Source organism: Neomonachus schauinslandi, chromosome 5 (genome assembly GCF_002201575.2).
Source record: "Neomonachus schauinslandi chromosome 5, ASM220157v2, whole genome shotgun sequence".
Classification (NCBI taxonomy): Eukaryota; Metazoa; Chordata; class Mammalia; order Carnivora; family Phocidae; genus Neomonachus; species Neomonachus schauinslandi.
In genome coordinates this window covers 102,364,214-102,389,336 of record NC_058407.1, presented here as the reverse complement: position 1 = coordinate 102,389,336, position 25,123 = coordinate 102,364,214, and the positions used below count along the sequence as shown (strand labels likewise).

The 25,123-nt window shown below is 46.8% G+C and overlaps 2 protein-coding genes across 14 annotated transcripts in view; one reads left to right on the top strand and one right to left on the bottom strand.

Annotated features, from left to right (window-relative positions):
• The window catches only part of CACNA1C (calcium voltage-gated channel subunit alpha1 C), a 643,199-nt gene that overhangs the window by 483,101 nt on the left and 134,975 nt on the right, over positions 1 to 25,123 (bottom strand). The window lies entirely within an intron of this gene.
• LOC110581025 (60S acidic ribosomal protein P1-like) lies at positions 21,475 to 21,819 on the top strand. 2 transcript variants are annotated; one of them, XM_021690732.2, is made up of 3 exons: positions 21,475 to 21,540; positions 21,581 to 21,586; positions 21,622 to 21,819. In XM_021690732.2, the coding sequence occupies exons 1-3, from the start codon at positions 21,475 to 21,477 to the stop codon at positions 21,817 to 21,819; spliced, it is 270 nt and encodes an 89-aa protein (XP_021546407.2). The 2 variants fall into 2 exon arrangements, with proteins under 2 accessions (XP_021546407.2, XP_021546406.2); XM_021690731.2 differs by having other exon boundaries at positions 21,475 to 21,819.

Genomic DNA, 25,123 nt, shown 5'->3' with positions numbered 1-25,123 from the left:
CTACTGGCATATGTAATTGGCAGTTCCCGGGGTACCTGTTCCAAATGGCAAGGCTAGCGTTCTTAGAGTCAGAAGGCACTTCTGGGCACCAGTATTCTTCCCAACATAGCAACTCAACCCAGTAGCAGTTATCCTGTGCTATATTCCACCTCAGTGAACCTGGGAATCCACAAAAAAATCAACCTCAGAGATTGGTCAGGCTTGGCTGCTTCATTTCCCTTTTTCCAGAAATCCCAAGCTGAAAACAGAGGCTCAGACTCTTATGCTATAAGGGACCTGTTCTCTCTACAGCTTCTCTGTGGAGGGGTAACTCTCCAGTGAGACATCCTCATGTGGACGACACCGTCCAATACATTGTGAGTCTTGCAGAGCCAGGCAGGATGTCCCTGGCCTGTCCCAATTTACGAATTTAAAAATCAAGTGCCTGTGAGTTGTTCATCAGTGTTTCCGTGCATATCCATTCCATTACATAAGGACCATGACATTTCAGATCCCAGTGCCTAGGGTCCATTAAAAAGCAAGTATCTTCTTTAAACGGAGAAGCAGTGCATTTCTCCTTCATCCTTATTCGGACTGGTTCCTCCCTCCACTCAACTCCTTTGTAGGTTCATTTCCAATACGTTTATGTAACAGAACAACTGAGTGGTATATCAAAGGGGGTCTGGGTGAGGCTGCTGCTGAGATGGCATTTCACCTAGAGCTTTCCAGTGAATAAGAAAGCACTCCTCATTTGAGAGCTGCCTGCCGCTCAGGACAAGCTAATTGTACCTTAAGTTCAGATTGTTGGCTTTTTTCAGGGCATGGGATCAGAAGCGAGCTGGCCTAACTCTTAGTCAAAGCGTGGCCCTTTATTCCATGAGATGTGCACTACAAAACACCACGAATGACCCGTCCCCAAATACATTTGTGCCAACAATCACGTCTGTGTGTGAAGACCTGGACCCTAGGATATTAATATTTACATTGTGATTTTCCTCCTAGAAACTCTTTTCTCATCCCTGTCACTTAATCCTCAAAACAACTCCATGAAAACATTATTACTGCTTTCATTACTACTATCATTGTTTTCCATTTGCAAACCGAAGAAGCCAAGGGTCTGTGTGTTAGAGGTGAAGTGTAGTACCCAAGATTCTAAAGCCCGTCAATGGCAAAGCTGGGACTCTGACTCCATTTTACTGACTCAAATCCAACGTTTTTCTCAACCCAAACTTTCTGAAGACCAACGCCACCCTCTGAGTAGTAGGGTATTTGGAAGGGCTATTATCTCACTGATTTATTCACTATTCGATATAATCAGACATCACTTTTTAAAATAACACTTGTTTTTTACTTTTGATTTCAAAATGTTTATCATAGACAATTGGTAAGAATCATAAATGTTCAGAAAATAAATCATTTGTAATTTCATTCCCTGAAAATGGCTTGTCGTTAACACTCTGATGTACACTCTAGTAGACTTCTCAGAATATAGTATATTCTATCTATATCTATGAGATGTAAATAGAATTTATATGTTTTATGAGAAGATCATATTATGGATACCATTCTATATTTTTCCATTTAGCTATCCATTGACATCTTCACATGCCATTAAATATCCTACATATCATCACTTGAATGGCTACCTGGTGTTCCACCACATGGATGCATCCTAACGTAGCCAACCAATCCCCTAGAGACCGAAGAATAAGGGAGAGCAATTCCATTATTTCAGGTTTGACTCTATTATGAAAAAGACTACAATGAAATACTTGTAAATAGTCTGTGTGTTTCTGATTATTTCCATAGGATAAAATCCAATAGAATTCTTGGGCCAAAAGGAATGAAGATTTTTTTTTTAAAGATTTTATTTATTTATTTGAGAGAAAGAAAGCACGAGCAGGGGTGAGGGGCAGGGGGAGAGGGAGAAGCACACTCCCTGCTGAGCAGGGAACCTGATGTGGGACTCGATCCCAGGACTCTGGGATCATGACCCGAGCCAAAGGCAAACACTTAACCAACTGAACCACCCAGGTACCCAGGAATGAAGATTTTAAGGCTCTTGAACATTTTGAACAAACTGCCTCTGAAGTGAGTGTAACCATTCCCACTGCCCAGCAGCTCAGCAAGCCCTGCAGCTCTGCCTCCAAAACATGTCCCATTTGTCCCAGTGAGCAAATCACATCCATCTCCCTTACCTCCACTGCTGGTACCTGGTACCAGCCTCCATCCCTCCCAACTGGTCTCTCATACCCACCCACCCCCCAACTATGTCCATTTTCCAATCTACAGGCAGACGATCTTTCAAACAAAATAAACATGTCACCCTTGCTACTAGTCATGATTTAGCCCCTGCCTGCCCCTCCAGCCTCCCTACCCATGACCGTCCTGGTCACTCACTGTGTGGCAGCTTTGCTCTTCTGTTTCAGACACACCCCAAGCTTGTCCTGCCTCCTTTGTACCTACTGTTCTCTGTCCCAGGAAGCTCTTCCTCTCTTTCTTCGAAAGCCTGTCTCCTCTTTGTCATCGCAGCCCCAGAGGGGCCTTCCCTGGCCATGGACTGCAAACAACTCCCTTCCTATAGTCATGCTATCCCATCCCTTTGCTTTGTGTCTCTTAGATTCCTTTCTTACAGCACCAAACATATGAAGATCTCTTACTGATTTGCCCCTCTCCCCACAGGCACAGAAAATGTAAACTCTAGCTCTCGCCACTGCACCACCTGAGAATCAGACGTTCGCAGGAAATACTTGTTGAGTAAATGAACGCACAGAAAAGAGTAATTGTAGTACGGCCCTAACCAAGCATAATATTGGAGCTAAATCTAATGTAAAATGTATCACCTGATCCCTTCCAGAAACGGAAAAAAGACAAGAGATGCCATAAATGATGGCAAGTCAAGACTGGGGGGTAAGCGCAGCCCACAGATCTCAGGCTGGGATAGCTCGCCTACATCACACAGATCCAGCAGAATCTAACCGGGCATCAGAAATAGGTCCTTTTGCATTGGAAAACAAAAAACTGCATCCTTTAAAACTAATCTCAAAAAAGAGACGGCAAATATACCATAAGAAATTACAACATATAGGAAAACACCTGTAAGTGCATCCTCTCGCATTATAGAGATATTTAAATTGTCTACTTGAGTAAGCTACAGATAGGGTAATACGACGGGTTTTCACTATTTGCAGACCCAACATGTAATTAGAAACAAAAAAATGAAAAGCGTAGATGTCAGATCTCTAGATTACAACAGCTGCTGTGGCTATGCAGGGGAGACTCGCGAGCACATCAGCACGGCTGCCCTCCTGCATGGGCAGAGGCGATGCTTGGACCACCTGCCTCGTGCCGAGCCCCCACCAGGGAGCCAGCGCTTAACCTGGCGTTTGACACACGTGCCCGCCTATGAGCCTCCCGACGACTCTCTGAGGCACTGCTATCCCCACTCCTATGGGTCAGAAACTGGGCTGCGCTGAGATCACGGAACAAACGGATTACATCAAGATTCCACCATGCCCCCATCTGAAACGTGCTTTCTACACAACGGTCCAGCTCGCCCGCAGCACAGTTCGAGGACCGGGATGCCCAGATTCCCAGCCCCCCACCCATGTAGAAACAAGCTCGTGCTGACTGGGGATGCAGGAGGCAAAGAGCCCTTTCCTTCCACCTCTGAAGAGCAGGAAGCCCCTTCTACCGTCGAGAACAGCTTTCCCCGTATGGTTCTCCTGTCCGTGTCAATGTCCGGAGTTTATCCAGCATTAGGGTCCTCATCAAGGACAGCCACTCTCCCGGGTCAGCAGGCCACACAGCGTGTTTCCTCTCCCGTCCCAGGGCCCTGCCTGAGACAGCAGCTCGGAAAACCCTTTTCAGATATAATAAAACCCTTGGTGTGTGTGAAAGGAAATGTTTTCAGGGCTTCAGGTGCTCCAAAGAGAAACCTTCATGGTCATTTTAAAAGACTCGTTTCTTTCTCTAATCTGTATCATCGTGAAGGGATAAAGCCAAGCCAATTTTGGGGAAGAAGGCTGGATGGTCCCTCTGGGAGTCTGACGGGAAACGCTGGACGTGAGACGGATTTGACCACTTCTATTTACAACTCCAGAGAGTGGCACAATCCTTGAAAACCACTTGATTCTGTATCTTTTTTTTCCATAAATGAACAACAACAACAACAACAATAACAAATGGCTTATTAGTTCCTAGTTGGCCTGATAAATTGTAAGAAAGGAGTTCCCTGAGTTGAGTCAGCAGCCCTGTTTGCAGGTCTCTCTGCCTCAGTGAGGCCCTCTGATGGGAGTTAACATGAGGGGGAAGAGCTTCTTCTGACATCACACCAAAAGAAGAAGAGCAGAGTGAGGACAGAGACACGTGGAAGCTGTAAGGGACAGGGACAATGTGAAAAGTAAAGCAGTCCTGTGTCCCTAATTCTCTGCGTAGCGCACAAAGGCATGAGGGCAATCCTCTACTGAGAAGAAGTTCCAAAACCATGGTGCTCACGGCGATCACAAAGGGCACAGCAATTCTGGAAACAAGACTCCACCAGGCTGACTTCGAAAACAAATAGTCAGACACGTATTTGCTGGACTGGTTTAATCTGGCATAGGTTTAGACTCAACCTTTCCTCCCATATGTCAAGCACACAAATGCACATCACCAATTTTAAAACTGACAGCTTCCCTCCTGTGCCGAGTGTCTTGTTTTCCTTGAAAGGCATTTCCCAGACTGAAATATTGAGACATATTTAACTCATACAACGACGTTCAGGCTGCTAGACACAGACTAGACAACCGATGGTCAGCAGTTGCTGGGTGATTAAAAACCAATTGAAATGATCAGATTCCTGTATGTGCAACCTACTGAGGATAGGAGGACCTCTCTGCCCCTCCTTTTTTTTTTTTCTGTTGTAACAAAACAGATCTTCTTAAATATATTTCACATACTGCAATAGCCCAGACATCAAATGTTTCCCAGAGTGAAATTAAATATAGCATTTTATTTGGAACAAGCCAGCCTAACTCGATTTTCCCTCCCAGCATTGCCACATAGAGACCTTCCATTTGGCAGCTGAAAGATGTGCTCAGCTCTGAGCTGGACTTAGAACTTCTTTCCCCAGTATTACAATCCATCTGTTTCCTCTGCCCTCGTTCAAGAGCTTCAGAAGTCATGGAGGGGGCCGTTTGGCCCTCTGCACCCTGGCCCAGTCTTGAGGGGAAAATACCCCTCTCTTCCTAGCAGAACCTCTCCAGGCGCCTTATGACCACCATCCTGGAACACAGGAAACTGAACTTCCTAGAAAAGGCAAATGAGTCTGCCGTGGAGCAGTCTGCCCTGGACAGAGGGAGTGGCTCCCATCTGGGATGTGGCTGCACGTTGCTGATGTGGACCCTAACGGGACGGCAGGAGAACCAAGCAGACTGGACTCTCACGGCTGATAGACGTGACTACATGCGCGCTGAGGGCTGTGCATCAGGAACAGAAAGGTTATGAAGAAGCAAAGACTGTTAGCACAGGTGGGGTGAGGGGGAACCTCGAGACCCCAAAACCAACATGCTCACCTTACAGATGCAGCCACTAGACCCAGAAAGGATGTGGCGCTCTTAGTGTCATGGCACCAGGGGGCAGCCCCGGTGATTTCCGAAATCTCGGGTCAAGGCTCACCCACAGCCCTTGGGGAAGTTTAGGGGAGGACAAGCACCCAGGAGATGCCTTTAATGGGTGCGTCGTCAGTGGAGGCCTATGGTAAATTTTCAATGACAGCTGCCATTTCCCGAGGGCCCGAGAGGGTACCCGGCATCTTTTTAATTCCTAAAACAGCCCTGACACAAGGAAACGTACGCTCAGAATCAGGCCCAATGTCATACAGATCCTGAATGTCACAGATGCAAAGTGAATCCAGTTTGGTTTTGACCCCAAACCCAACTGTGCTGTGTTGCCTTGCTATCCCGTGACCTCCCTTAGCCCTCCCCCAAAATGGAGCCATCTCTAAGAAGCCAGAGCAGGTCCAGATGAAAACCCGTGGTCCCATGATGCAAAACTGTCTCTCTCTCTCTCTCAAGTAGGATCCAAAGTGTGTGTGTGTGTGCACGTGCGCCCATTTACACACATGCAGAAGAAAGGACACATCTAAATGCCAAGTGATTTTTAAATTTTCTTCTTTATCAATTTCTGTTTTTCCAAAATATTAAAACAGTTCTTATAAATCTGAAATTAATTTTTTTTAATTGTGGCAAAATACACAGAGCATAAAATTTACCATCTTAACTATTTCCGAGGGTACAGGTCAGAGGCATTAAAGTACATTCGCATTACTGTGCCACCATCACCACCACCATCCATCTTGGGAATATTTTGCATCTGGCAAGACATAAATTCCATTCCCATTCAACATCACTGCCCCTGAAAACTGCCATTCTACTTCCTGTCTCCATGAATTTGCTTCTTCTAGGTACTCCCTGTAAGTGCAATCACAGTATTTGTCCTTCTGTGTCTGGGCTTACTTCACTCAGTGTAATGTCCTCAAGGTTCCTCCAGGCTGTAACCTGTGTCACACTCTCCTTCCTTTTTCCCGCATGGACATCCCACATTCTGTTTATCCGTTAAACTGTCCACGGACACTTGGGTTGCTTCCACTTTTTTTTTTAGATTTACTTATTTATTAGAGAGAGAAAGAGCACGAGTGGGGGTGGTAGAAGGCGAAGGAGAGAATCTCAAACGGACTCCACGCCCATCGCAGAGCCCAACACGGGGCTTGATTCCACGACCCTGAGATCACGACCTGAGCCGAAACCAAGAGTCAGACACTCAAGCGACTGAGCCACCCAGGTATCCCTGTTTCTACTTTTGACCACTGTGAATAATGCTGCTATGAACATGGGTGTACAAAGAGTTTTTTTAAAGCACCCAAACTTCTTAAATCCTGAAGTATATTTTCAGAATGTGGCCCTGTAGATTAAAATTAGGATATGTCTTCTATTGGCCCCAGCCTGGAAAACGAGCAAATTCTATGCTGGGGTCTACACATTTTGCCTTCTGCCTTTAAACACCTTTAAAACAATGGTTTTCAACCCTGGCTATACATTAAAATCAGCTGGGGGTGTTCTTTTAAAATACTGATGTCCAGGCCCAGCTGAAGACGTTTGAATCCCAATCTCTGGGTTCGGCAGAGGATGTTTTTTAAAGCTTCCCCTCTCCCCAGTTATTCTACAGAAGAACCACTACTATAAACTCTCTTCTTTGGGTGCCCCTTCTTTTTATTTCAAAATCTCTGCCCCATGAAGAACTCCTTTTTCCCATCAAAAGTGAAAAAGGTTTGCTGGCCAGTCAACCACCTTAGTCGTTTGCCTGATTATGTCCCAACCAGAAACCCTCACGGCACAGCTCTGCCTCTTCCAGTGCAAGCCTTTTCTCTCTAATTGTGCAATAAGAACCCGCCTCTTTCTTGGAAGGAATGTCGATACACGTAAGCAGGTAAGGAGGCATTTCTGGGCTTACTCAGTCCTTAAGGGAATTATAATCTAGTCCTTTTAAGGCAGCAGGAACAGGAAGAGAGAGAGAGCCAAGATGGGGTCCCAGACCTCTCCAGGCCAGGAGGGAGGCTGCTGAGGAAGCTGGTTCCCCGGACTCACTGGAGGAGACAGAGCACCTGGGCCATGCTCACATTCCTCTGATCCTAAAACACCCCCAGGCCCTGGCCTCCCCCATTCTCACCCAGGACTCGCAGGCGCTTCCTTTGGTGTGTCCTGAGGACAGCCAGTGTGGCTCTGTCCGGTTATATTCGATCATTTCCCCTCTGTAACCAGCACGCTAGAAGGCCCCTCTGTGCTGCCACACTCTGATCGCTCAGTTCTCGACAATAGCGGGTGTCGCTAAAAGGGGAGCATCGTGACTTCACCAACAAGATGAGTTCTAAACATCTCAGTCAGAAGCTTCACAACGAAAGTGGCTGCAGCAGGACATACCCTAGGACAGTTTCGCTCTCCGCTGCTCCCCCACTGGGCTTTCCTCTCCTGGGGGGCAGCCCTGAGGCTCCAAGGCCCTTCACCTCACCTTGGGGCTCTTCTGCCTTTTTGGGAAGAGCCCTCCAAACGGGATATTGGAAGACATCCAGGCTACAGTCCCAGCAGCAGCTTCATGCTCCCCAGGATTGGCCCACCGGAGACCTGAGAACCGGGCCCTTTGGAGGGCCTGCGTCTAAAGGGCTGGAACACATCTGGAAGCCAATGGGCATGTCAGCTCTGTTCCTGGGGGCTGCTTCTCCTTCCACATGAAATGCTAACATATAACAGAATGCCAAACGGTGCTGGGGGACAAGAACCACAGCAAGAGTTCAAAGGAGACAATGAGTGTGAGCTAGAGGGGCCAGGGCGCCTGCAGAGTGCCCACAGAGCACAGGGTGACCCCAGCAGTGGGAGATGGGGACGGATATGATGTAGCCGGGCCTAGCAGGAAGGGAGAGGGCACCCTACCCAGGGGACTGCACCTGCCTGGGTGTGGCTGGGATGAGCGAGCCCACCTCTGAACTTTTCTCTGCCCTCTCTGGCATGCTGGCCCCCCAAAGTACTTGGCACCATGAGAGCTGATCAGAATCTATCCTAAGAAGTGTGCAAGCTCATGGAAGGGACTAGAGGGCAAGTGTGAGGGGTAAGGAAAATGAAGACCAAAGCCCCGAATAATGCAACAGAACACCTACAAAGAGCAGACTGAGCTGAAGCCGGGCAACTCAGGCAGGCATGTCTCTGACATCTCTCTGACCAGGGAACCCAAAATATGCATTTGTCTATCTTATGCAGCAAATCCTTGTGGAGTGCCTACTAAGCATTAGCAATGACGCGCTCCCAAATTGTCTCCAGGTTTTCGTGCCCTCTTCCTCCTGACTTCCCACTCGCAAGGTGCTCGAGTCCAGACCCAAAGGACACCCCTCTGCAACATCAGAAGGAGACAGGAGGGGAGATGCTGAACATGATTTGTATCACCTCTTCAGTACCTCTTTTAGGCAGTGGTGAGACGGCTCTGCACATTTTATGGGTAAAGAAACAGAAGCAGAGAATAGCAGAGATGGAGTTCAAATGGACCTCACGCATCAATAAATTATGTTTGCTAAGCAGAAGTGTCTGCCCGTGAATGAAGCCAGGCCTGCAGGGGTAGGGAAGACAAGCCGGGCAGGAGTACTATTTAGCGATGCCATCACTAAATGAAAGTGTATTGGTCACTGGGAGGGAGCTAGCTCCTGTAGCCCAGGCCTGTGGTTGGATCCATTTTTGAGCCTGTTTACGTAAAAGAAGGAGCACAGTATAACCAAAAGGGCATAGGGATGTGGACACAATGGACTTAGGTTCATTTTTAGTTCTGTGACTTTGGATTTCAGCTTTATAACAGGTGAGGGGAAAAAATGGCTGAGGGATTCAAAAGAACCCTGGTATTATCCTGGTGATACTCAATAATAGAAAACTATTACTATTAACATTGCTTTCTTAAGCTTTTATCACAATTATCACAAATTTATTTACCTAGAATAAAAACCCAATAAAACTTGTGAGTTAGCTGTTGGAAATTATTGAGGTCACTTCTCATTGATTGTGTACTGATATGGAGCGATTTCCCATGTCCAGTTAAGTGGGGGGAAAAAACAGCGCAGGACAGAATGTGTGAGTGTTCCCGTCAGGGGTGAAGACGAAGTCAGTATACATCTCTATGTTCTCTGACTTGTGGGTCTCCTTGCAAGGACAGGCCCTGGAGGCGAGGGTGAGGAGGAGAGAGACTTTTCACAGTATGCCATTTTGTGCATTTTTTATTTTGTACTATGTGATTCTGCTACCTTTTAAAAAATACATAGAATAATTTGCTTAGAAGAACTCTGAGAAAAAAAATAGAGCTGTTACAGGGGGCTGAAAACTTTGGGTGAGCCAGCAGGAATAAATAAGTGGTGATGTGCTTCGTGGCCCAGTGGAGAGGTAGTCGCCAAGGACTCTGTGTCCCGAGAACAGTCCAGGGCCGTGGAGAGGTGGCTGCAAGGAGTCCTGACTCCATCGCTCATTACAGAGCCTTGCAGGGCCAACCTCAAGATGAACCATACCGGCTAAGAGCCACCCCCCTGGAGATGACACTTCATAATGATTCGAACTCTCTGGTTCACATAGCACCTTTTATCCAGGAGTTCAAAGTGCTCGTGCACACCCATGAGGCCCCAAAGCTACCCGCAGGAGAAGGGAGCAGCTCTCTACAGCTGTGAGGACCGTGGCCCTAAAGGGCCTGGAGGGTAAGCACAGCCAAGCTCCCTGGGCCGCGGCTCACAGCTGAAGTCTGTCACTTCTGGCGACCCTGAGGCAGTTCCATCTCTCCGTGCCTCAGTTTCCTTCTTTGCAATTTGAGAATATGAACAGTACTTATTTCACAAGGTTAGTGTGAAGATTAAATAATGGCCAGCATAATAACCAATATTTATTGAACCATTATTTTATGCCCGACACTGCTTTAAGCCACCTGACCCATATTTATCTGATTCCTATCCTTAATTCCTAAGTGAGGCAGCTGAGGCACAGAGAGGTGCAGGTAGAACCAGTGAAGGGGGGACCCAGACCACTTCACATGCATCCCTGCTCAGCAGGCTGACATGGAGGGCAGCCTAGAGATGGAAAAACTGAGGCACGAAGAGGCTGCCAACTCTGGGGCTCTTTCTCACATATGACCTTGAGGCCATAGATGATGACCTCTATCAACAGATGTCAGGGAAACCAAGACAAGAGGGTAAGGTGGCATCACTTCTTCTCAGCCTGAGGGCCGGGGGTGCAGGCGGTCCCTCGCAGATTATAAGCCCCAGGTTCCCTCGAGACCAGCAATAATCACCCCCCACTCAGGACCCGGGATTCAGGGCTTTGCAGACCAACTGCAGAGAAGGTGTGAGAAAAGCCTGCACAAATCCCGAAGTGCCTGGAACCTGAGAAAACTGGTTATTGTTCAAAAGCCTATGGCTGCCACTGAAAAATGTAAAGGGGGGGCCCTGATGAGAGGAGTGGCCGCTTGTGAAGCCAGCAGGCCCATCTGTAAATAGAGAACACGTTAGGAATGTGTAAGCAACAGCATAAATCCCTTGTCAGCTGCCTCCCTTCCTCTGCTTCACGGACAGGGCCTGGGAGGCCTTCGGCAGAGAAGGGAGGTTGGCATTCGGCCTCTGATGGCCAGAGAGATAGCTCCACGCCGAGGGTCTGTCACAGAGCACCGGGTAAAACAGACACACAGAGAGCTTCACTCATTAACATTGGCGTTGCCATGACAATAAGCTGTTGCCAGGTAGCAGCAAACTAGGAGAAGAGTGAGAATTAGCAAAGCCTAAAAATAAAGCCGTTATGTTTCTTCCCCCGTCTAGATGTCCATGTGTAACAGGCAATAATCTCGCCTCCGCCTCGGCCGGGCCTTCTCCCCAGCCAGCCCCCACGGCTGCTCCCCGCCCGCAGCCCGCACAGGGTGGTGCTCACCCCCCCACACCCCGCGCCAGGGGCCTGGAGCGCCCCTCCCCCGCTGCTGCCGCCCCGGGCACCTGAAGACAGGTAAGGGCTCACACCTGAAGGCCAGCTAACAAGCAGCACCAGAGAAAGCCTCAGCACAAAAGCCGGGGGGCATTTTCCCCTCCTCGGGAGGTTAGCTCAGACTCCAGACGGAAGCTGGGCCTGCTCCAGGCTGTCACACGTGCACCTGACTCCTTGGCTCAGAATGACTGGGAAGTGGCAGGTGCCCTGTCCTAACTGACCGTTTCTTTCTTGGAACGTATTTAAGTAAGCCTCAGCCCCAGAGGTGTCTGTGGAAGTCAGGAGTCTGGGTTGGGCAGCATGAGTGGTTCATGGTTTCCTTTCTGTGATCCCGCCAGAAGCGCCATCATCATACTAATTCCAAAAGGTAAGATAGCATAAAAATCATGGAGCAATTTGTAAACAGCTCCAAGGGAGAGGCAGTGGAATTATCTTCAGGGTCTTCCAGTCTGGCTCTGGGAGCAGAGGAGAAAATGCACGTGTCCAGCGGTTACAGGTTTCCTTTGTTCGTCTCTCCCATCAGACCCTAAGCTCCACAAAGGCAGAAATCACACCGAACTGTTCGCCCTCATAACCTCAGCGTCTGCTGTCATCCCAGACAGTCCGCACACAACAAACATGGTGGGGGCAAGAGGGAGCAAGGAAGGAGCACCGCCTCAAACATGGCAGAGACTGCACTCTGGGTAAGTGGCAAAGATATTAACAGTAATAATACCTGACCTAGATAAAACACCTCTCTTTCTAAAATTCTAAGCTCTGCCTTCTAAGAACCAAATCCTACTCTCTACCCAGGTCTCTAGTTTCAAAAAAAAAATGGTTCATCACATATACAGGTGTATCATGCTTTAAGCAGATCAGATAAATTAAAATCCAGAATTTTGTTGGCAATAATTTCCTTTACTAGTAATTATAATAAGATTTCCTCAAATGCAGACCTGCCTAATTTCTTTAAAGTATAATTTGTTTAATTCAGATAGTATGTGCTAATCTGAATCTCTACTTTGAGTGAAACCAGCAGCAACAACTAAATTTGTGGTTTCTTTCCTTCTACCACACTGACCCTTGAGTTCTCTCCCTCTACCATGGTGGATGTGCACTTAGCAAATGCAAACAGTAGCTAATTTTAATATCAATGCAAGAAGTACATACTTAAGAAACTAAAGTCATTATTTCTCTCACCATCACCACATAAAAATATATAACCCAGAACAGAACATAAACATTATTTCTTGGTTCTTCGACTGTTCTGGATTATCTAGCCATTAATCCAAATGCTAGTTCCTGCCTCTGGTCCCCCAAGCTTGTGCAAATAACATAAAAGTAGCAGAGAAAATGACAAGTAAAAGAAGGAGTAAAACAACTAGGGATTTGAGCGCAAGTCCCATTGATCACTCCACTCCCGTTCCCAACCTCCAAGCAAGGCCAAACCCATGTGAATTAATTTACGCTCTTGAGAGAATGAGAATCAGCAGGTAGGGTCCTACCAAATAAGTAATAGTCATGCTCATAACGGTGGCTGTATTTCAACAACACTCCAGAGAGGTTCATATTCTTATAAAACTACAGCCACAGAAGCCATCAAGTCTGCTTTCAGCATTGTCTCTAGAGAAGTTAAAGTTCATGGACACATTCCTTCTCTTCCAAAGTCAGACCCCCAGACCTCTCCTAGAGGGACCGTGTATCCACAGTGCCTGATGTTCTCGTGGCCAGGCCCAGCACAGACCAATCCGAAAATGCTACTGGAGCACAGTTTCTACAAGTGTAAGAAAGTGGGGTAGCACTCTGTGAACTGCAGAATCCCAAATTATATATGGCCCTGACTTGATGGCCTGGGGAGGGTTCCTAATTCAGCAAGATCTGCCTGATGGACTGCTCCCGGGGCCGAAGCTAAGGGCACCTGCATGCCAATACCCACCCAGACCCCTGGGTTTTCAGCAGGTCCTTCACTTGACTGGAAAATAGGGCTCTTTTTGAAAGCTTCATGTTCCCTTCTACTAAAAGGTAGCTGAGAGACGGCTCTCACCATCACTACACAACCATGCTGATACATAAGATCCCAGCCTGTCCCCATTACCCATTACCTTCTTCCTTCTCTATGGCACAAAATACCCAGTTACAGCTGCAGCTTCCAATGGGAAGGGCCAATGGGAAGATGGAGATGACAAGGCATCCAGCTCCAATGCGCCTTAAGACGGAGATGACAAGGCATCCAGCCAATGCACAGGCTGGAGCACTGCGCTGGGCACTGTACAAGTGACCAAGAAATAGACACTGAATGATTGAATCAGTGAACGAAAAACTAACCTAATGCTTTTTCCCCTAATACACTTGAATTACTGGGATGCTGCCAAACTGAGAAACTTGGGCCCAGTTCTCTGAGATCCCACCAATCTAAGGTTGATCATCTTTGCCCGTTACTGCCTTTGAGATCATACGCACCAGTGCCAAATGTCATCGCCAGCCCCGTGAGGACTGGGTTGGGATCCACCTCTAACCTTGAAGCACCTCGCTCCACATCATTCCCCCAGACTTCAGAATCGAGGCACCCCGACCAATCCCAGGCTTCTTCATAGGAAAGGGAAGCAAGGCGAGCTACCCGCACACCCTCAGAGAAAGACAGCATAAACCCGAACACTGCTGTTATTAGCAATATCGCCAACACCTCACTTAGGACACTCTATCATATATCACTACTTCATCCTACCCTAAAGAGTTCATATTTTCCAGCATGGCCCTGGTGAAATGAATCTCTAAGGATGACCCTAACGAAGCTGTTGAAACATAGGTAAGACCCCGACTCTGCACTAGTCACTCACCCCAGATGTTCTGTTGCAAAAACAAGTCTGATAAAAATAAAATCACACCAAGCTGAAGATCAGATTCCTCTCCCTGCCCTTCCTTCCTTCCTGCAACAGATAAACTTGTTTTCTTACTTTGCGTTTGCCATTTTTAGAAACGGGTTAAAAGTAAAATGCAAGCCTCTCCTGGAGGAAAGGATAAGGATATCAGTCAGTCTCTCCCTCTCTCTGTCTCTCTCTTCCCCCCCCCATCTCTCTCTGTCTCTTCTCTGGCATGTGTTACTAAATTTTATATAGCTTGACTTGCTGCATCTCTGATATGAGCCGTTTATACACAACATAACCAGACACATATTTTTAAGAGTATGCATCACTTAAAATAACTGGATTTTAAACCTTCTGATTTTAGGTGAGAATTTGGTTGGAGGACTGGATGGGTCTTGGCTCTTGAGAAAGCAAGGCAATTAGCGTTTTAAAGAGATGTACGAGTAACCTTTCAGGAGGCACTGACTGAAATGTAGAAAAACCTGACCTATTTTTGCCCCAGCAGACCCTCTTGGAAAGTACAAATATCCTTCCATGGATGGTTTCCAGAGATGAGTTTTCTGAAGCTCAAGACAGTTATTTTAAACTTCAGCTCTTTAAACTGTATTTCTAAAATATAGTTAGCAATTCTTTATTCTTGGCCAAACAACTGCTAATAGAACACTGTGCGTATGGTGGTACAAGCCAGTTAAGAATCTTATGAGACAATGCCCAAAATACAGAGTGGCACAGACACCCTTCTCTCTGTCTCTTTCTCTCTCTGTCTCTGTCTCTTTCTCTCTTTCTCTCGGATACAAGTGTGCACGCAGATGGAACACCATTTGTCTTCCCAGAGTCATCAAATCTCAGGCACGTGATGACTCCTCCCAATGAATTTCTTATTATTACAACCATTGACAGACCACTTCCAACCGTTTGTTGGTTCATGAGGATTATTGGTATTTGGTGTTTTTTTTAACCATACTGATATATAGAAAGGATGCTTACAAAATTTTTAAAGGTATTTGATTACTGTTTTTAGGAAAACAATTCTAACAATAACACACCTCACCCCAAACCAAGACTTCTGTGGGGTATAATGTGATTGGTTGCTTCTTACTGGAAGGCCTAAGGACCAGGGAGCAATATTTAAAAATCGCCCACCTGTCAGAATGGATACCACCAGCCAGGAGAGCTGGCCCAGAGCTCTGGAGCCCTCTGCCCTGCTAGGCATAGATCTTCTATTTACAGGATACAGGGGAGGTCCAGGGGTTTGATGCAGGGGCCTTGGATAGTGGGGGCACTCGGATCGGAGTAATTCAAATGCTCAAAGTAGTTGGAAAAGGAACCATGTTTCTCCATTATTTCTATGCGGAGGCAGGGGGGGCAGGTGGGTACTCGGGACCTAAGTTAGATCCTCAGGTTAAGCTAGGAGGAACAACCTCCAAAAAACAAACCAGCAACAACAAAAAACCCCAAAACCAAGGTATTTGTTATGAGGGAAACACATATTTCTTCTGGGGTGGAGTGTGGAGAGGGAGATAACCTGACTTCACTGGCTGACTCAGGGGTTCCAATTTGGGCTGATCTGCTACTAGGTACGGTAAGTACAAACTGATCATGATATATTAAGACACCTCCATATTGGTTGGTAAATGGCCATTTCCCTGAGTTTCCCAAATGCCCTGCACCACCCAGGTCCCCTTCCTCAGGCCCCCCGGATCTTCCCTTGAATCCACTAAACAGAGGGTTTATGCCAGGCAGGGCAGAAGGCTCCAGAATCCTGCACCAGCTCTCCTAGCCAGTGGTATCCATTCTGATGAGTGCTGCCAGACCAGCTATTAATAACGTGTGAAGCCCTAGTCATGGTCTTGCCTTAAGACCATCTCAGCTAACACAGCTATTCTGGCCAAAGCCATGCTGACCTCTCGGGCACACATCATCTCCCTTCTTTTGAACAGTGCTCTCTCTAGCTATTCCTCTCTTTCAGCATGCTGTAACTGTTTTATTTGAATTATGCTGTGTGTGTGTGTGTGTGTGTGTGTGTGTGTGCATGTTCAATGTACATGTCTTCTCATTCTTCTCCATTAAGAGATGGGAGGCTGGCATCATACAATGTTTTATGTTTCTTGGCTTACCACTTTATATTTAACACAGTACCTGGTGCATTATAGGTATTTGAGGAATGTTCATTGGAAGAAACTTCTTTTTTTTTTTTAATTTAATTTTATTATATTATGTTAGTCACCATACAATACATCAACTTCTGAAGCCTGACATTCCAACAACCATGGCCTATACGTTGATTCCTATCCTAACCAAGCCCTGCCATTCTTAAAGCCCCTGCAGGTCTAGTCCCCTCCATGAAACCTCTCCAGAATCTCCCCCCACCCAAGTGATTCTGCTTTTTCTAATCCCTATAGAATCAACAGACCAGACTGCACTCTCCAACACCTAATTTAACTGTATACCATCTTATGTTATGTTCCTTATGAGAAAGTTCAATTCTTGTTGTTTGTCTTATCAGCCCAACTAGACTATACATTCTTTGAAGATAAGGACCACATGGGAAAAGGCACATTTTGGTAATCTGTTTCTGAAAGTCAGATGTGCTGTGCGAAATGGTAACCTATTTCCCATTATTTTAAATAGGAAAAATTATAATGTTTTGCTTTACATCAATCCCAAACCAAAATATATTATAATGTATTTCCTAAAATGTAAGCAAAGTACAGCACATAACTATCATATAAACTATCACATTAGGAGGTAAAATGTTTAAAATAGCACTTCCTGATCTCTCAGTTGAATGTGCAGAAGCCAGTCACCTGGTTTCTCCCAGAGCTTTAAAAGGGCCCAAATGGATGACCTCCTTCTAGGAAGGTTGGCAGTCAGGAAAAGGGAAAGGAAGAGTGTGTTGGGGGTGTGATGGGGGTTGGAAAAGCTGTCTGGTCTACCTCGCTATTACACTGGCTTTGCAAATCCTCCAACATATATGGCCAAGACTCCTCCCCTGGGGAATGGATCAGTGTTACTTGGATGTAGTCACATGACTCTCTTAGCCCCCCAAAACAGCCCCAAAGCACATCCCCTTTATTGGCACTATGTGGGCTCTACAAAACACCTACAAATGTTTCTCATGTTTCACCAATTGTATTGAAAGATAACTTGAGACTTTTCTTTAAAATGTTATATTGAGTTTGGGGGCTATCAATATACACTTTTCCTATATAAATATCAACTGAAAATCACTTTATTCAGAGCTATATATAAAATATGAAACAGATATTAGAAGCAAAGATATATTCCCCCAAGGAATATGTCAATAGGGGAGACATTCTATAGGAGAAACGTGTTTCTTCTGAACCTTTACCACCCTTAGCACAATGATGGGTACATGCCGTGTGCACCATATGTACCTCAGGACGAAGAGTTAGTATATTTGATCATTGACTACAGACCAGGTTGGGGAGCAGGAGAAATCTGAAATCGGCCATGCTGGCTATTCAAAAGAGAAAAAGAACTAAGAACCAACACTCACTGGACCCTGAGTATGAGGGAGGCACACATGTCAGCTCAGTGAATATTCATGAAACCCCAGAGAGGGAGCTATCACCAGCCCCATTTTACAGGTAAAAATACAGACAGCATAAACAACTTGGTTAAGAGCCACACAGCCAGTCAGTGGTGAAATCTAGAATCCCAGGCGGGCTTAATGGCAAAGCCTGAGCTCTTTGCTCCGTTCATAGTGCCTCCTCCCAGGTCAGAAGCACACTCAACCCCCAGGCGCTGCCATTCTCTCAATGTCTCATTTTATTTTTGAAAATACTCCCCTGTGCTTCTGAAATCACTCATCTACATCGTATAAGTTGTCAACTGGCCTTTTTCCCTCTGGATCTCATCCCAAGGCCTGGATTCTACAGCGCGTGGCGCTCCTATGGAAGCACTAGATCTCAAGTGGGCTACTTGATTTACATGGAGCGGTTCCAGGTTTGTCCAGCTCGCCCTCCTGCCTCTCTGAGCACCTCCAAGTCAAGGTTAATCCCCAACACAGACCATGTACACCAAACCCTCTGCCTACCCCCTTATTCAAAATCATCAACCCAAGAGGAGTAGACTGTCACCATTTATTCATCCCACAACTATTTCTTAGCTGCCAGCCTTGGGCTAAGTACTGGGGATACTGCAGCGGAGAGAAGATAAGGTCCTCAACCTCGCCCAGCTACTGGGGTGACAGAAAATCATACAAATAAATAATTACAGACTGTTTTAAGTTCTATAAGAGACAAGAACAAGAGAAAAGGGCAATATAGGGCAAGATAAAAGGTTATAACAGGAAAGAGGATTTAGAATAGGAGCTTAGGGAAGACTTGTCAGATGAAGTGACATTTAATGAGACCTGAATAGAAGGATAAGAAAGAGAAAGCCAAATTAAGAGTGAGCGCCTCTGGGTTGTCGGCCTCCTCCCTGTAACCACCACGACCTGCCACCTCCCAAACCCCCGCCTCCACCAGCCTATCTCCAAGTTGGCACTGTGAGAACCCAGCCTCTCAAGGCAGGGGTGAGAGAACACCTTGAACTTCCACACACAGAGGTTTCCCAGTTGAGTGTGCGGAAGCCTGTCACCTGGTTTCACCCAGCCCTTTAAAGGAGCCCAAGTGCATGACCTTCCAGGATGGTTGGTGGCCAAAGAAAGGGAAGGGATGAGGACAGATACGTTGTGGAAAACGACCCTGGTTTCGCAAATCCTGCAGGACACGTGGCCAAGACCCCCATACTCTGGGAAGGTACGGGTGTTCTCTGGTGTGTGTGTAGAAAGTTTTAAATATGCATTCGGAGAGAAATGTAACTCGTCTGGTTCTGATTCATTCATAACTCATCAAATTTGTTTTGCAAGCGCTGTTTGATGTCCAAGAAACTGCCAAGCCTCCCCAACCCCAGACCCCCTTTTGAAGTGGTGGGTGTGCAGACGTCACATGCCCGCCTGGGCACCGAAGAACAGAGCCTGGGGCTCTGCTCCCTGAGATTTGGTAAGAAGCAGCCCTGCTGTGAAGATCTTCCAGTCACAATACCCCACGCGACCCCCTCGGGCTCTGTTTAGCAATCTCTCTGGTGTGAAAATGTATCCAGAACACATGAGTGAAAGGCCCACGGGTGTGCAGGGAGAAGAGGAGTGGGGGGGGATGATAATCAACGTTTATTTCATTTGTTTGCTGACTGACACTAGAATGTGTCAGCAGCCAGGTGAACAAAAAAAAGTGTCCTCCTCCTCTAGAAAACTGCCCTAAAAACAGAGGAAGGGACAGGCTTGGTTGGTTCTGTGTCGAATGGACCTTCTCCACCGGGAGCAGCCTGTCCCCGAGGAGGTGGTCAGAGGTGAGGGGAGGTACTCCTGGTTGTCATCATACCTGGGTGCGGACTTAAGCGGGGGTGAAAGCCAAGGGTTCTAAACACCCTGCAATGGGTGAGACTGCTCCTCACAAAGAATGGTGTCAGCCTAAACGCCCCCAGCACTGAACGAGGGTTACCGGAAGGGGAAGAAGATGAGGCAGTAACCACGGCACACAGTGGCACTGGGGAAGGACAGCTCAGAAACAGGACTATAGACACAACACCCTACGCCACCTTCTTGGTACTAGCATGTTGCTTCTCTGACCTGATGGTCTGAAGAGTTCGGAGGCATGTCCCTTCAAGGGAAAGACTACATATGTGTCACTTTAAACAGCACTCAGTGTGGGGGCACCTGGGTGGCTCAGTCATTAAGCGACTGCCTTCGGCTCAGGTCAAGATGCCAGTGTCCTGGGATTGAGCCCCGCATCGGGCTCCCTGCTTGGCGGGGAGCCTGCTTCTCCCTCTCCCACTCCCCCTGCTTGTGTTCCCTCTCTTGCTGTGTCTCTCTCTGTCAAATAAATAAATAAATAAAAATCTTAAAAAAAAAAAAAAACAGCACTCAGTGTGGAAATCAAGTCACTTGCTAAATACACCAAGGTAGATACTCCAGGGTAAATATGCTAACTACTCCTTTCATGGGATCCCCATGATGAATCTTATCTGCATAGAAAAAGAAAAACAAACCCAAAACTTTTATAGTACAAATAGGCTTCCTAGCCTTCTATGATGGGGCACTTAGATTTCCAGATACAAGGCATCTATTTATGGAGAAGAGAAGTCTACCTTGGATGGCGGGCCATCTATGGGGCCTGGAGCATTCTCAGGGCCTATGGCCTGTTATCCATGAGCCTCACCTCACCCTCTGCTTACAGAGAAGAAGACAACAGAGCTTGTACTTTACTCACAAAACATTTTTAGATCAAATGAAGGGTCTAAGGATGGTGTCAGGCAGGATGCTTTTCCCAAGTGAAGCAAGGTCCCTTTCTCTTCTCTGCTATGGCTGCTGAGAAGGTTGCGCCTTCGAGGACGAAGAAGGCAGACGAGACACCGGTGTGATTCTGAGAGACCAAGAAGAGAACTGAAGTTCTCCTGCCCCCAAAATAATTCTCATGCCTATTAATAAATGCTTGAAATGTCTTTAAATGATTCAAGAGAAGACTTAAAATATGAAATATCTAATATTCATGCTGGGCTATAAATGACTGCTATCTAGTTCTTTAGTTCTTGGGCAAGTTTTAACAGGGAGAAAAGCTTAAAAGTACACAATAGCACTGATTATCTGGAAGGAAAGGGGACCAAGCATCGTGAAAGTAGAAAAAAAGACACGAAATGAGACGTGAGGTATCACAGGCATGCTCAGGTAACCTAGCTATGGGACACTGGGCACATCCCTCACAGCATGAGCCTCAGTTTCCCTATTTGTAAAATGGAAAGACCGAGCTGCATGTTCTTAAAGGCCTTCCGACTCTAAAATCCTGTCAGTCAACCCAATGATCAAAAGCAGGGCCTCCACATTGTCCAGCTCAGGCAAGAAGAAGCAGAGGCCCAAGGTCAGCAATGAATCATTTCTCTAATCATTATAACTTAAAGAGGAAAAAAAAACCACTTATTTTTGCACAGGACAAAAGATTCAAAAAATGTCAATGGTCAGTATGGGTTTTCCTCAGTTGCCGCTAAGGCACTCGGTCTTTCTGAGGGAGCTAAGGCCGCGCTGGGGTGAGGCCCTCACTTCACCCGCAGACCAGCAGCGCGCCCACGCCATGGCCTCCTTCTCGGAGATCGCCTCCATCTACTTGGCCCTCATCCTGCACGGCGATGAGATGACAGTCTCGGAGGATAAGATCTATGCCCTCATTAAAGCAGCAGGTAGAAGTGTTGAACCCTTGTGGCTGGGCTTGTCTACAGAGGCCCTGGCCAGTGTCAACATCGGGAGCCTCATCTGCGAGGTAGGGGCTGGGGGCCCTGTTCCAGCAGCTGCTGCTACACCAGCAGGAGGTCCCACTCCCCCCACCACGGCTGCCCCAGCTGAGGAGAGGGAGCTGGAAGCAAAGGAAGAAGAATCTGAAGAGTCTGATGATGACATGGGCTTTGGTCTTTCTGACTAACCGTCTTCTGTAACACAGTTAATATAAAAGCTGAACTCTTGGGGTGCCTGGGTGACTCGGTTAAGTGGCTGACTCTTGATTTCTGCTCAGGTCATGATCTCAGTGTTGTGGGATCGAGCCCTGCATCCTCATTGGGCTCCACGCTTAGTGGGGAGTCTGCTTATCCCTCCACCCCTCTCCTTGCTCGTGCTCTCTCTAAAATAAATAAATAAACCTTAAAAAAAAAAAAAAAGCTGAACTCTTAAAATAAATAAATAGGTGGACAGTATTCTCTGAGTCCAGGAAGACAGATGATGAAACTGGCATCACTGGCTGCCCAAAAGCCATCACTCCTTCTCCCTGGCTGGAAAGGCCCAGATTCTGTTTGGTTGTGACACTCCTCTCTCAGTGATGGAGGTAAGTCCTAATTCATCTCAACTGGTCAAGACAATCCCACTCCTTGCTGAAGGGACATTTGACCAACTCCCGGCCAATGAGACATGGCAGCGTCTGCTGGACACTTCTGGGAAAAGCTTCCTCGCTCTTAAGAGACACTCAGGGGAGAGATGCCTCCAGTCCCCTGGACATTGCTGCTTCTGCCTGGGATGTCTGAAATGGCTACAGCCATCTTACGATGTCAGGGGAGCTCTCTGAGGACAGAGCTGCCACACTGAAGACGACAGAGCAGGAAGGATCAGGAGGATCCATGCATCAAAGTTCCTCAGGAGATGGTGGGCATGATGTGATAATAGAACAACTTGGAGCCACTTGGCGAAGGTCAAAAGGAACAAACTCACAGCAAGTGTCAGGAGAAACGCCTTTATGCGGCCAATACCTAACTTACAAGAGCTAAAATATTTGCTTCAGGGAAAGTTTAGAAAAGAGTTTTGGATGATAGCCTATAATATATGCTTAAGAACAATTAAGAGGACATCAAAATGCATCCCTCACCTTGAAAACTAAGAATCACAGAAAATAAATATGCTGCTCTGCATGTCACCTCTTGATGGCCTTGTCAAAATGAATGCCAGCCACGGCAGCCAGGACAACAGTGCTTATGGGGCAGGTTCTCTGTCCTTTTCCCTTCATTCTGGGATCCCTTGTGTAACCTTCGCACCCACCCCCCACCTCTGACTGCCCTACCCTCGTGCAGCCGAAGAGCTGCAGAGTAGAAAATGAAGAGTTTCTATCAAAAACGCTGTAGGAATTTACCTTTTCTATCAACTTCGTTTCGATTTCTGTTTCTTAAAACTGAAGTCTTCCCAATTTGGTAATGGAGAAACTCAGTGACGCCGAGAGCACCCCTAGCTCACGTGCAGGGTCTACAGTATCTGGAGTTGTAAGGGATCTTGAAATGGTCAGTCATCTTCATGTCTCAGTAGCCTCGGAGGGGAGGCCTCTGGTTCAATGGAGAGCAGTACACCTCAGCAGCCTCCTCAGAAGCCACTTCCCTGGTGGGGGAGGCAGAGGTGGGGACAGGGCCATGTCGGGAGGAAGACAGGCAGGCAGCTCCCCAGCTGCCTTTAAAGATGCTTTTGGCTGAACTGCCAAATCGGAGTGTTTTGTCCTAAAGGGCGAAGGCACAAACACGAGCACCTTCCTTCCTGAGGGTGCCCTTCCCTCCTGCCTCAGCCGTCTGCGCACACATATGCAGCCTTGAAAGTAACTCTCCATGCCCTGGTCAGCACTCCAGTTTCAAGGCCATCTCACCCTCTGGGGCAGGCAAACCACATAATGACAGAAGATCATTTCCATATAAGGGCCTTCCGGTAGTAAAAATTCATTTAGGAGGAAATAAATTTGAATTGAATTTACTAAACCCAAAAAAATGTAAATCAGGGGAACATTCCTAATGAAACTGCAGCTTGGTTTGAAGTTATCTTAAAGTTGCATTTCAAGATACAGGTTTGTTTCTGCACTGAACTGATTCACTGCATAGAAGCCCAGGTTCTACTAAAGGGTCCTCGGAATGTCAGATTTGGAAATTAATAAAAATTCATTTCACTTTGGTGCTTCTGGTCAAAAATTAATCATCCTCCAGTTTGCTCCTATTCAGTCACTGATTTAAATGTAGGAGAAAACTTCACTTATCTGAATGTTTTTGGAGGAAGAGAAAGGAAGAAAGTCTTGTCTAAACTGATGGGAAAAAATCCGAATGGCTGACTTTTGAAGAAAATGGTTCTAGTATTTGTAGAATTGAACATATAATAAGCTAAGATTTAAATGAACACTAATAAGTAAAATTGAGTTAGTCACTGAAAAATTACAATCCATAATAGGCTCTTATTACATAATAATGAATTACATTATATCACTGAGTCTTAATTTTTTAAATCAATGGGAAACACAGTCTGTGTCAGAATTCCTGGGGTACAATTTGAATTTAAGTTACACAGCATTCAGGATTTAATTGGGCATTTCCAATGGTCAGTGAGTAGCTTTAGTAAATGCAAGATGCAGGGAAGCAGGAGAGGGAGACGGGGAGAAGGAGGGGGAGAGTAGGAAAGAGGGGGAGAGGGACAGGGAGGAAGGACAGATGAGGAGGAGGGAGGGGGAGAGTGGAAGGGAAGGGAAAGTGGGGTGGGAAGGGGAGGAAAGGGAGGGAGAGAGGAAGAGAGAGGGGATCCACTCAGGGAAGAATAAATAATTCTTAAATTGGGAATCTCAATTTACAAGTCTTGGTAGAGAAAATCAGCCAAGAGAGTGGAGGGATTTAAATTTCCTAAGGGCATAGTGTGCCCAGTCTGGGCTGTAGTGGGACCTTACTGCAGTCTCCTTGTTCTGACCACTTTAGCTCCCATCTTAGAAGAACAGGGTGGTGCCCCTGGAGGACGGGGTGCTTCGGGCTAGCCTGTGCCTCGTAGAAAGCCAGATGTAATGGTGGGCATGGGACTGCTGACCTGGAAAGGACCAGAAGCTGTTTTGTGGAGCAGTCCCAGCCCATCCATTCTGAACCAGAAGGCAGGCTGCCAACAGGTTCTGTCCTGCTCAAAACTCCAGAAGCTCTAGTGTCTTCCCTGCCTGCTACCCACCCTTGTTCCTATCAGCTCTGGACCTGCTGGTCCACGGGATATTTAGAAGACCCTGGAAGAAATGCTCACTGGAGACGGCAAGAGCTACACATACAAGAACCCTCAACTGTACCGCTCTCCTTGCTGCTTCCCCGGACAAGGCCAGAGAGCTCCAGGAACCTCTCACTCCTTCCTCACTCCCCTCTTATCAGAGTAAAGATTAATCGGACATCCTGCTTTTACACTTCAGTGTAAATGTGTTTATATTCTGGCTGGGACTGCTGACGGCCTTCCAAAAGTGGTTCAAGACAGAG

Excerpts from the sequence above, each read along its gene's own strand:
- LOC110581025 (XM_021690731.2), top strand. The coding sequence starts at position 21,475 with ATGGCCTCCTTCTCGGAGATCGCCTCCATCTACTTGGCCCTCATCCTG.